At 40.8% G+C, this 13,132-nt stretch overlaps 1 protein-coding gene across 1 annotated transcript; it reads right to left on the bottom strand.

The window, feature by feature from the left end:
* Positions 1-2,635: 2,635 nt before the first annotated feature.
* cenpx (centromere protein X) lies at positions 2,636-13,132 on the bottom strand. Its single transcript, XM_010874293.3, has 5 exons — positions 13,014-13,132; positions 12,340-12,391; positions 10,952-11,005; positions 10,463-10,551; positions 2,636-2,756 (listed from the first exon to the last, which is right to left on the bottom strand). Exons 1-5 carry the CDS (start codon positions 13,092-13,094, stop codon positions 2,742-2,744), a joined length of 291 nt encoding a protein of 96 aa, XP_010872595.1. The 5' UTR covers positions 13,095-13,132; the 3' UTR covers positions 2,636-2,741.

The following is a 13,132-nucleotide window of genomic DNA, read 5'->3' as shown; positions in this document are numbered from 1 at the left end:
ACCTTGACCGCTGGGTGAGAATGGTTCCTAAAATAATAACCTACCTCAAACGCCCATTGCAGTGTTTGTAATTAAATGTATACGTATTCACTGTGTCCATTGAATTCGTTAGGGTATATAGGTGATCTAAAATGTGCTGCTGCAGATTTGGTACATTTAATTATGCAAAGCAGAGATGTTCTGAAAAAGACTTGAAAAACAGCCGAGTCTGAATCACTCCTGTTTGAGTCCAGTCCGGAAAATCTGGACTTGAGTCCGACTCTGGGGGTTCGGGGGGTCAAACACCAGGTGCAGTACCCTTGAACACATTGCAGGGCCCATATGGACTGAACCCCCCCCCCCCCCCAAGTTACATTCAGGTGCATAATAGCAGCAGTTGTAAGCTCAGTGAGTCATCCATCAGCTTCACAAATAAACAGCGTGAGGTGTTGTAGAGCTATGCTGACTCACAGCAAAGGTTTGTTGGCTAAAAGTGATTGGACCATTCCAAAACACCACTATATTGCCTTGCATAGAGCAGGGCTGGGGGACCTGTTCGATCCAAGGGTCACATTAGCAGGGGTGTATAACTAGGGGGGGTCATGACCCCCCCCCCCCCCATTACAGACAGGTCAATGTAACCCCCCTGGAAAACAGTGAAAATCCTGGAATCTATTGACTCTGACCCCCCCAATATACAATACAAACCTACGCAGTTGCACATTAGGATATCAAAATAAACAACCACTCAGACCTGTTACTGACAAAATGTGTTTTCTGCCAAGGACAGTTCATGCAAAAATACAGCATAAAAGTTAAAGGTACATTGAAATAGCTGTACTCTAGTCTTAGAATTAAGCCCAGAACCAAGGTGTTGCAAGAGTCATGCACTACTGACTGGGCTACACAGAACTTGGAGTTGCCCGGACTGTTTGTTTCAACAACAAAACAAAAAAGGACCTCCTGCAGACTGCAATTAATGGATCGTGGTTTGGCCGTCTTGCCTGCAAAGTCCACCCGGCACCACAGCCATACAAGTGCACTAGCAAACTTCCTTCGAATAGATAAACATTGGTCTCTCTCAGGTTAGAATAACAAAGTCACAGCACTCCCAGTGGAGGCCTTCCTTTGAAAAAGGGAATCACCTATGTGAACCCCCCCCGATGCACCACCTTGTTTATTTATCTTCAGAACTACACCGCAGCTCTTCCAGTGGGCCCCATTCCAATCCATTTTGTTTAGCTTCCTCTTTTCAAATGGAAGATCTACGCGTGTGGTCTCTGCGGTGATGTTTGGCTGTCACACACAAGCACACTCACGCATGCACACTCCATTCAACTTTCCCCTGGGCTTGTAGCAAGAGGTCCCGTTTCCGTCGCCCACTACCCCGTCCCTCCCCCCACCAGCCTCCCTCCCCCAGCTACTAACTAAACATCGCAGGACACCAAAAAAAAAAATACAGGGGAACTTCAAAGTGTCCGGAGGGGGGGGGGCGGGGGGTACTACTTTTTTTTCCTGCCACTTGTCATCATCTGAGGGCCAGGCTGCTCCCCTCATTACTCTAATTGCTTCCAACTGCTCCTGGAGCCTTTGATGGAGGTGGGGAGGTGGTGAGGGGAGCCAGCCAAAGAGAGGCTTGCTGCAGGCACCTGTTGTTGCAAAGCCGGAGCACAGGTGGACAGTGGTCGTGTCGGCGGAAGAACATAAGGACAGCACCACTTGGGGGCTCACATCATTCAGTTATGTGAAAAAAGTTCACGGGTAAAGCTTCCCAAAGACATTTGGATTTTGGCACCAAGAGCGTTTTTGACACCGTGATGGTTTTATTTGTTTAGATAAACGAGACTTTTTCCCAGATTTGCGTGACAGATAAAGTTTTTATAGTGTAAACGGGTATAAATGTCAGTTTCCGCATGTCACCTCCCGAGCTAACGTTGAACTGTTTTCCAACAGACACTCCTTGTTGCTACTGAGGTCTAAAGAGGATGTCTTCTTGTTTTTAGAAGATCTAAAAACATCTCACACTGACACCAAAACTATTCCACTATCACCAGCAATAGTTCACCAGCAAACACCATGTCAGTTAGCTGGAAAACAACATTGTCAGGGAGTGTGTACACATTCCAGGTCAGGGGTCAGGACAAAACACTGCAAGCAAATGTCTTGAATGTTAATGCTACTTAAATACTTGTCATGTCAATTGATGTTTTTTTAAGCTTGTTTTAAGAACATCTGAAGTCCACTGATGGACAGCATACATAGAATGATCTTAAAGTTAAACGTTATCTACAGCTTTTTGGGGGGAAAGTCATACGTAAATGTTGCATGTGGTAGTAGAATAAGTAGAGGTGACATGATTCTTTATTGTAACATGACAAGCAGTTTTACGCTGACCACAATTAAAATCGATCGGAATGTTCCGTTTCAATCGTAATGATGCCCCTTACTTCTGTTTTGATTGGAACAATTCCCTACCTCTCCCCTCAGTAATGCCACATGTGAATTTCTATCACACAGCTCAGAAAAAGTTACTTTCACAACACATGCCCGTCCCCCAAAACAACATATTACAGAGTGATAGAAAGCAACAATGTTTCTTAGTTACCAAACACAGAAAATAACAAGATTAAGCAAAGCAACAGATCAAACTGTAAAACCCATTTGAGAGTGTTTAATGTAAGTCAAGAAAAATAAGTACAATACAATGATATACATGGGCTGAACAGAGGACAGGACAGCTCTCTGGTTCCATCTTCTGGCCACTAGAAATCCAAAAGCTGGGAGGAAAATAAAATATAGCTTTAAGAAGTGTTTCTGAACATTGTAATAAACGTATGTATCTAAAATATACACAAAATAGTTTTTTGGTGTGGTTTCTATAAGTGCTCCAGGTTTTCACAACTATCTGCACTGGGGGAATTTCACCAAGATTTTTGTATGTGCATATACAAACCCATTTTCCAAAAAGTTGGGATGCTGCGTAAAACGTCAGAATGAAATCATGTGCAAATTATTTAAACCCTATATTCAACAGAAAATAGTACAAAGACAAGCTATCAAATACTGAAACTGAGACATTTAATTGTTACTTGAAAAATATGCCCACTTTGAAATTGATCCCAGCAACACATTTCAAAAATGTTAGGTTGGAGGCAACAAAAGAATGTAAATGTTGTGTGATGCTAAAAAACGAAACCTGGTGGAATACCACAACTAATTAGGCCATGCTTGGGTATTAAAAGATCATTCTAGAGAGGATGGGCCTGTTCGAAGTAAAGACCAGGAGGGGTTCACCACTATGTGAAAGACTGCGTGGGCAAATAGCGCAGCAATTTAAGAATAACGTATCACAACATAAAATAGCAAAGAGTTTGGGGATCTAATCTACAGCACATAATATCATTAAAAGATTCAGAGAATCCAGTAAAATCTCTGTATGCAAGGGACAAGGCAGAAAACCAATATTGGATGGCCGTGGACTTTAGGCCATCGGGCGGCGCCAAATTAAAAACAGACACGATTCTGTAGTGGACATCACTGCATGGGCTCAGGAACGCTTCCAAAAACCTGTGAAAACAGTACTTCGCTGCATCCACAAATGCAAGTTAAAACTCTGCAATGCAAAGAAGAAACCATATACAAACAAGATCCAGAACCGCCACCACCTTCGCTGGGCCTAAGCTCATTTAAGATGGACAGAGACAAAGTGGAAAACCATCCTGTGAATCAAAACTTGAAATACTTTTTGGGAATCATGGACGTCGTTGCTCATCTGTGAATGCACCATTAATGCTGAACAATATACAGTTGTGCTCATACTATGGATGCAAATTATCGATTAATTCATTAATCATTAGTTGATTGACATTATCAATCGATTAACGATTAACTGATAAGCTGCTTTTTTCCTGAGAATGTACATTTCTCACGGTATCAATAGTGTCTTTAACATAAAAAGCAGAATATTGCTTATTAGTGAATAAAAATGCATGTTATATTGCTCAGCTGATATTTTATTGTACCAGATGGGATACGGTACAGATAATGGCATTTATGTAGTTTAACAAAATAAATTATGGACAGAAAATTGAAATACATAGAAAATTGTGCACTGGCATACCTGTTGCATGTGAAACATTAAGCAACACAAAATACATTGTAAATAGAAATCTAAACAATATGGGTAGGCTTAGCCTACACTATATTAAGAATACATATAATAATCTGGTAAAGTATCTGGAAACATTAGCAGCAACACTTATAATCCCCCTTGGTCTGAGAAAGGTAACAGTAAGATGACCAGCTAAATTATCAGCTGTAAGTCTCTCTGACAGTCTCTGACAAGCACTGCTGACTTTATCTGCCAGTCGTTTCCAATGTAGTGGCAAGTGATTATGTAGCTCTCTGTAGTCAGTGCCATCCAACAATCCGTCGTCAGAGCCACATTAGCCGCGGCTAACTGTGTTTTTAGCTCAGCCTTCTTGTTTTTGTAGGGTGCTTCCAAGTGGGTAGTAATGGTCGCTCGAGAACGGATATCATACCCTGGCTCCATGTAGTGTAATAACTCCCGAAATCCCTCACCGTCAGTGGTGCTAATTGGCATCATATCTTTTTCGATCATGCCGCAAATCCTCAGAGTAATGCCCTCCGCTTTCCTGTGGTCACTTACTCGCCTTCCCACCACAGCAGCGATTGTAGGTCGTGAAGGCGACAGACTTCCTCCCTGCAACATGGCTACATGCAAGTTATGAAGGTAGTATCTTAGCGAACTCGTAGAGCTGCTGAACTTAAACGTAGTACCGCAGAGTTTACATTGGGCGTCTTTGTCATCATTAATTAATTTGAAATGCTCCCACACTCCACTCCGTTTTGACCGCCTCATGCTTGGTTTCTTTTTTGCCGCCTCAAGTTTGTGTCGGGTCTGTCGCCGCCCGCGAGAATCTCGTGTCACGTTCAATTAGGCCTACGTCCGGTGGAAAACGGTCTAAGATTGCAATGTTCAATTTAATCGAGTAAATTCTTATCGACAATTAATCGATAGTCGATTACCTGTTTACATCCCTAGCTCATACGTTTTTACATACCCAGAAATTGTGACATTTTGGCATTGATTTTGAAATACGACTGATCATGCAAAAACATTTTTATTTAAAAGGGTAGTGATCATATGAAGCTATTTATTATCACATAGTTGTTTGGCTCCTTTTTAAATCGTAATGATAACAGAAATCACCCAAATGGCCCTGATCAAAAGTTTACATACCATTGAATGTTTGGCCTTGTTACAGACACACAATGTGACACACACAGGTCAAAATGGCAATTAAAGGTGAATTCCCCACATTTGTGGCTTTTTAAAATTGCAATTAATGTCTGTGTAAAAATAGTCAATGAGTTTGTTAGCTCTCGAGTGGATGCACTGAGCAGGCTAGATACTGAGCAATGGGGAGCAGAAACGAACAGCCAAAAGACCTGCGTAACAAGGTAATGGCACTTTATAAAGATAGAAAAGGATATCCAAAGCCTTGCAAATGCAAGTCAGTACTGTTCAATCACTTGTTAAGAAGCCACGGTCAAGGTCAGGTAGACCAAGAAGGATTTCAGCCAAAACAGCCTGAAGAATTGTTTGGGATACAAAGAAAAACCCACAGGGGAAATACAGGTTGCTCTGGAAAAAGACGGTTGTTTCAAGGAGCACAATATGATGATACTTGAACAAAAATGAGCTGCATGGTCGAGTTGCCAGAAAGAACCCTTTACTGCTCCAATGCCACATAAAAGCCCAGTTACAATATGCCCGACAACACCTTGACACGCCTCACAGCTTCTGGCACACTGTAATTTGGAGTGACGAGACCAAAATAGAGCTTTATGGTCACAACCATAAGCACTATGTTTAGAGAGGGGTCAACAAGGCCTATAGTGAACAGAATTCCATCCCCACTGTGAAGCATGGTGGTGGCTCACTGGTGTTTTGGGGGTGTGTGAGCTCTAAAGGCAAGGGGAATCTTGTGAAAATTGATGGCAAGATGAATGCAGCATGTTATCAAAAAATACTAGCAGACAATTTGCATTCTTCTGCACAAAAGCTGCGCATGGGACGCTCTTGGACTTTCCAGCATGACAATGACCCTAAACACAAAGCCAAGTTTACCCTCCAGCAGTTACAGCAGAAAAAGGTGAAGGTTCTGGAGGTTCTGGCCATCACAGTCTCCTGACCTTAATATCATCGAGCCACTCTGGCGAGATCTTAAATATATTGGATCAAAAACATTACATGACCTGGAGGCATTTTGCCAAGACTAATGGGCAGCTATACCAGCTGCAAGAATTCTGGACCTCATAGACAACTATTACAAAAGACTGCACGCTGTCATTGATGCTAGAGGGGGCAATACACAGTATTAGGTAATAAGGGTATGCAGACATATGAACGGGGGTCAGGTCATTGTTTTCTTTATTGCCATGTTTTGTTTTATGATTGTGCCATTCTGTTATGACCTACAGTTGAATGTGAATCCCATAAGAAATAAAAGACGTGTTTTGCCTGCTTGTTTTCTTTACAAATGGCACATATATTACCAATTCTCCAAGGGTATGCAAACTTCTGGAGCAACACGTGCTGCCATCCAGACAAGGTATTTTTCAGGGAAGACCTTGCTTATATCAGCAAGACAATGCCAAACCAAATTCTGCTTGTATTACTACAGCATGGCTCCGTATTGAAGGATTCTGGATGCTATAAAGTCCTGTCTGGAGTCCAGACCTGTCACCCACTGAAAACATTATTTGCATTATGAAACAGAAAATACGACAAAGGAGACGCCGAACTGTTGAGCAGCTGAAATCCTATATCAAGTAAGAATGGGAAAGCAATTCACTTTCAAAACTACAGCAGTTGGTCTCCTCAGTTCCCAGACATTTACAGAGTATTGTTAAAAGAAGAGGTGATGCAACCCAGTTGTAAACATGCACGTCCCTACTTTTTTGACATGTGTTGCTGGCATCAAATTCAAAATTTCCAAAAACAGTATTTCTCAATTTAAACATCTGATATGTCGTCTTTGTACTATTGTCAGTTAAATACAGGGATACAACATTTGCACATCAATGCATTCTGTTTTATTAGCATTTTACGCAACGTCCCAAGAAAGAGTTGTATAAGGGTTGTATAAAAGTTAAACCAAATTTTTTGAGTAGTATAACATTATAACCACTGACAGGTGAATCTCATTATCATGGCACCTGTCAGTGGGTGGGATATATTAGGCAGTAAGTGAACATTCTGTCCTAAAAGTTGATGTGTAAGATGAAGGAAAAGCGGGCATGCATAAGGATCTGAGCGACTTTGACCACGGCCAAATTGTAATGGCTAGATGACTGGGTCGGAGCATCTCCAAAACTGGAGCCCTTGTGGGGTGTTCCGGGTCTTCAGAGGTCAGTACCTATCAAAAGTGGTCCAAGGAAGGAAAAGTGGTGAACTGGTGACAGGGTCATGGGCGATCAAGTCTCACTGATTCACGTGGGGAGTGAAGGCTGGCCCGTGGTGTCCGATCCAACAGACCAGCTGGCCAGCAGAGGCAGTGTAATGCTTTGGACAATGTTCTGCTGGGAAACCTTGGGTCCTTCCATTCATGTGGATGTTACTTTAACACGTACCACCTACCTAAGCATTGTTGACCATGTTCACCCTTTCATGGCAACGGTAGGGGGACCTATGCAATATTAGGCAGGTGGTCATAATGTTATAGCTGATTGGTGTATACACTCACCTAAAGGATTATTAGGAACACCATACTAATACTGTGTTTGACCCCCTTTCGCCTTCAGAACTGCCTTAATTCTACGTGGCATTGATTCAACCAGGTGCTGAAAGCATTCTTTAGAAATGTTGGCCCATATTGATAGGATAGCATCTTGCAGTTGATGGAGATTTGTGGGATGCACATCCAGGCACGAAGCTCCCGTTCCACCACATCCCAAAGATGCTCTATTGGGTTGAGATCTGGTGACTGTGGGGGCCATTTCAGTACAGTGAACTCATTGGCCCTCATTTATCATTATTGTGTAGAAACGGGCGTATATGTTGGCGTAAGATTTTGCACTCCTCTCACCGCCTGATTTATGAAGCTGTGCGTACCTTTAAAATCCAGGTGTACGCAATACCTGCCCTTGATAAATGCTGCGGCTGAAAACGATCATCATTAGAATAACACGCCCCTATATATTCAAGTCTCCGCTTCCCCCACGCCCTCATTTTACGCCATGGACACACGGAATACGGCAAAAAAGAGAAACTTTGGAGATTGAGACGATCACCAGGGAGGTAGAAATACAATTGTTTTATTTGACAGTTTAAAAAGCGGAATAAAAGATGATGTGATGTGGAGTACCATTCATTCACATAAAATAATTGCATGACAATTTGTAATATTCGTCTTATTATTTTATGATATTTATTATTAATGACGTTTATTGATATTTAGAAGAAGAATGTCGTTATTATTATTATTTCTATTATTATTATTATTATTTTGTCAGTCTGAATTATATTTTGGTCATTAAAAGCCTTTTATTACTGAACCCAGTCCGTGCGCAACTGCCGGGCCTAACCCTGAAACGTCATGTAAAGCGCACAGGCTCGCATCTGAAGGAATACATATAAGTCAAATGCTTTGGTAAAGTCACACAAATGAAACCTTGAAGTCCATGTTGCACAAAAATAAACACTGAAGTTTGTAATTATGTTGTTGTTTTTTTTACAGTGGGTCATAATATATCATATCTTTTAGTTTGTTAGTGCGTTAGGATTTTTTTTTCTGCGCATTTCCGCACTAACTCAAAACGTGCGTACACCACCTCCTGAGCTGGCGTAGGATTTGAGAGTGCCGTACGCCAACGTCCATATTGATATATCTCAAAGTCACTGTGGTTTTGGGTGTACGCCAGTTGTACGCTGGAAATTTGGTGTACTCACTTTTGATAAATTAGGGCCATTGTCATGTTCTTTGTGACATGGTGCATTATCCTGCTGGAAGTAGCCATCAGAGGATGGGTACATGGTGGTCATAAAGGGATGGACATGATCAGAAACTATGCCCAATTGGCACTAAGGGGCCTAAAGTGAGCCAAGAAAACATCCCCCATACCATTACACCACCACCAGCAGCTTGCATAGTGGTAACAAGGCATGATGGATCCATGTTCTCATTCTGTTTACGCCAAATTCTGACTCTACCATCTGAATGTCTCAACAGAAATCAAGACTCATCAGACCAGGCAACATTCTTCCAGTCTTCAACTGTCCAATTTTGGTGAGCTTGTGCAAATTGTAGCCTCTTTTTCCTATTTGTAGTGGAGATGAGTGGTACCCAGTGGGGTCTTCTGCTGTTGTAGCCCATCCGCCTCAAGGTTGTGCGTGTTGTGGCTTCACAAATGCTTTGCTGCATACCTCGGTTGTAACGAGTGGTTATTTCAGTCAAAGTTACTCTTCTATCAGCTTGAATCAGTCGGCCCATTCTCCTCTGACCTCTAGCATCGACAAGGCATTTTTGCCCACAGGACTGCCGCATACTGGATGTTTTTCCCTTTTCACACCATTCTTTGTAAACCCTAGAAATGGTTGTGCGTGAAAATCCCAGTAACTGAGCAGATTGTGAAATACTCAGACCAGCCCGTCTGGCACCAACAACCATGCCACGCTCAAAATTGCTTAAATCCCCTTTCTTTCCCATTCTGACATTCAGTTTGGAGTTCAGGAGATTGTCTTGACCAGGACCACACCCCTAAATGCATTGAAGCAACTGCCATGTGATTGGTTGATTAGATAATTGCATTAATGAGAAATTGAACAGGTGTTCCTAATAATCCTTTAGGTGAGTGTATATTAATGTATAAGAACAAGAAACCAGGCAAGCCTAGTTCAGCCGGCCTGCAATAGAGAATCTTGCCACCTCGAGATTAGAACCCAGGTCGCCAATGTAGAAGGCTGTGTCGTTAACCACTACCCCACGGAGCTGTACAGGTTTTGGGTGTCAGTATAGCCTCATGGATACATTTTCCCTATGATTCTTGCCAGAATTCACCAGTTCTGTGGGTTTTAATGATCACAACTCAAGCACTGTTAAAGGCAGGACGGGGACAAAGTTCTACAATGGAGAGATCAGAGATATTTGCAATGCAGATTCAAAACAGACACCAATATGGGCTTATATACAGCTCCGGGAAAAAATCAAGAGACCACTGCACCTTTTTCTTTCATTTCCAAAAAAGTTGAAAAGGAAAGTTTTGAGAGAGGAGGCGTCCAATTTGCAGTGGTCTCTTAATTTTAACACTACTGTTCCTCACTCAAAACCTTCCTTTTCGACTTTTTTGGAAAGGAAAGAAAAAGGTGCAGTGGTAAAAAAAAATCCTGAGCTGTACATAATTGGAACAGCAGTGTGTTCAGTTCTTTTTTGAATAAATAGATATATAACATACGCACCAGTTGAGGTAGGATCTTCTCAAAATGTTCTATGTCCATTTTGTCACAGTCCTCTGCTACAGCCTGTTTTATTGTTCTTTGTGCAGCTTCTAACAAACAAACAAAAAACTGTGAGGTCCTGCATTCATAATGCATCTCACCAAGGGGAGAAAATGCGCAACGCCAAGCTAAAATGCTCTTGGTTGTAGCAACAGAAATCCCAGAATAAACCAGTTATTTGCCTAATCTCTCACTATTACCGTGTTGAGTGATTATGGCAGCATTCTTCTGCTGAGACGTGGCATTTCATGTTCATTTAATGCATGACTGATGGAAGTGTTTGAGTAGTTACCGTGATTATGATGGAGTAATACATTTTGTTAAACGCAGTAAAGAGTGTGAAACTGCATCCACCAATGCACACCAACTTAGTAATGACCGTATACACATGTAATTCTATGAACTCCTCAATTGATATGTACATTCCAGCAACAAACAATCTGAACATACCTTCAACAAACACATACAGCATCTCCGCCATAAGCAACACCGCATCTGAACTTACTTAAAAAACAAACAAAAACAAAGTACCAATTAGATGACCAAGTAAAAGTGACACAAATAAATTATATTATGTTTAAAAAACAAAAAGCAGTATGACATCAGTCACCCAATTTTTGCCTTCAGGTAAGTATTTTTGACTACTCTAGTCGGAACTATGTAACTGGTTCTAAACTATACCATCTTGTGTTAAAAAAGTAACATGTGCAGTTTCCTAGTTCCGACTAGCTCATTAATATGGCTAGTTTGACGAGAGTTTAAATGCATTTTCAAGTAAGAACTGTCGTTGGTCTGCCAACTCCAGAGTGCCGGGTGTCTGACAAGGCTGCACTTAGGGACCGAGGTTAAAGTGCAGTCCTCCGAACGAGGACAGGCTTTTTATGATATAGTTGGTAGATTATTACTTGAAATAGATGTTTAAAATGTTCAGATATTCAAATCACATCCATATATTCCTCATTACATTCTCTAAGTGCCTCAACATAGATTTTTCACAAATAATGAGGTATATTATTATATGAATATTTGAAAGATTCCTTTTCAAATAGCTTTTTAAAAATCTGAGGTAATCATCCCTAATCTCATCCATATATTCCTCATAACATTCTCTAAGCGCCTTAATTTAGATTTTTCCAAAATAATGAGGCATAGAACTTTCAGGAATATATTTAAGTTTCCTTTTGAAATAGCTTTTTCAACGGTTGAGGTATTCACCCCAATCGCATCCATATATTACTCATTACATTCTGTAAGAGCCTAAACTTAAATTTTTGCAAAATAATTAGGTATATAATTTTTATTCATATTTGATTTATTCCTTTTGAAACAGCTTTTTCAGTTTTTGAGATATTCATCCCAATGGAATAAATTGATGCAATTTGGGATGAAAATTTCAACAACTGAAAAAGCTATTTCAAAAGGAAACTTCAAGATATTAGTAAATAAATATATGGTTGATAATTTGTGATAAATAAAAGTAGTGGCTATTAGATAATGTAATGGAGAACATATTGTCATGATTTATGATGGATATCTCAACTTTCGGAATAGAGATTTCAAGTAATAAACTACAAACTGTATCATTAAAAGCCTTCTTTCTGAGGGCTGCACTTTTACCCCGGTCCCTAAGTAGTCCGTTAACCCGCACGTCGACACAGCCTTGCCTGGTACTCGGCGGCCGGCAGATCGAAGACAGTTTTACCGGTACTTGGGAGTAGTCGAATGTGAAACTATCTTTACCGCGGTGTAAGAAAGTAGTATTAGAGAATATCCACATGTCGTGAGTAAAAAGTAAACACATACACACACAAAACATAGGTGATGTGGAAGCATCTGACCTTTTGTTTTCTCCTCCTTGAAGAAGTTTAACAGGAGTTTGCTTACCGTATTCTAAAATGAGAAAATCATTCGGGGTAAACGCAGTTTAGGTGATTACGGTTTCATATAAATTACACTACAAGGGCTTGGAAATAAGACAACATTGCTAAAGAAGTCTATATTGAGTTGACATCAACGTTACCGTCATCGTAATATTATCAAATATACATTGACAGATGTTGTCATTAGCACATTCCGTCAATATAATACAAATAGCTAGCGATGCTACGACGTTAGCTAGATAAAACACTCCCCTCAAGCTCAATATTAACTGGATACTCTATGTAATATCGATTTGATTACATCAAAATGACATTAAATGGTTTAGCTAAGAACTATGTCTCTTTATGGTATTGTTTTCAGTGATTTCTAATGCACTTTAGACCAAATCATCAGCTCCGGTTGAAGAAGCATTGAAGACTTCTCATCGGTCATCAGACCCAAAAGGAACGTTCAGTGTTGTGAGATAACACGCCACCATGAATACAGTAGGCAGGCAATTTAGTTACAAGATGCAAACAATTGGCCTCAGCTAGAACGAAATCCCGAATGAGGTTTGATTTTACATAAGCAAAGTAAAATGTGTGACTGTCAACATAGAACACTGAATAATATTTTTATGTGACTCGTTTACCTTTTTGAATGTGATTTCTGTGCTGCTTTCCGCCATTTTCAGTTTCTCGATCAACGCGCTCTCAACAGTGATTGGCTGCATCGAGTCGGTGTTTGGTGACGAAACGCAGGAAGGGGTGA

Source organism: Esox lucius, chromosome 11, assembly GCF_011004845.1.
Source record: "Esox lucius isolate fEsoLuc1 chromosome 11, fEsoLuc1.pri, whole genome shotgun sequence".
Classification (NCBI taxonomy): Eukaryota; Metazoa; Chordata; class Actinopteri; order Esociformes; family Esocidae; genus Esox; species Esox lucius.
The sequence above is the reverse complement of the archived record's forward strand: the minus strand, read 5'-3'. Positions and strand labels throughout refer to the sequence as shown.

Excerpts from the sequence above, each read along its gene's own strand:
- cenpx (XM_010874293.3), bottom strand. The coding sequence starts at position 13,094 with ATGCAGCCAATCACTGTTGAGAGCGCGTTGATCGAGAAACTGAAAATG. Across the intron at positions 12,392-13,013 it reads CAGAAATCACATTCAAAAAG|AATACGGTAAGCAAACTCCT; the intron begins GTAAACGAGTCA and ends TTCTCATTTTAG. Across the intron at positions 10,552-10,951 it reads GCTGTATGTGTTTGTTGAAG|AAGCTGCACAAAGAACAATA; the intron begins GTATGTTCAGAT and ends TTTGTTTGTTAG.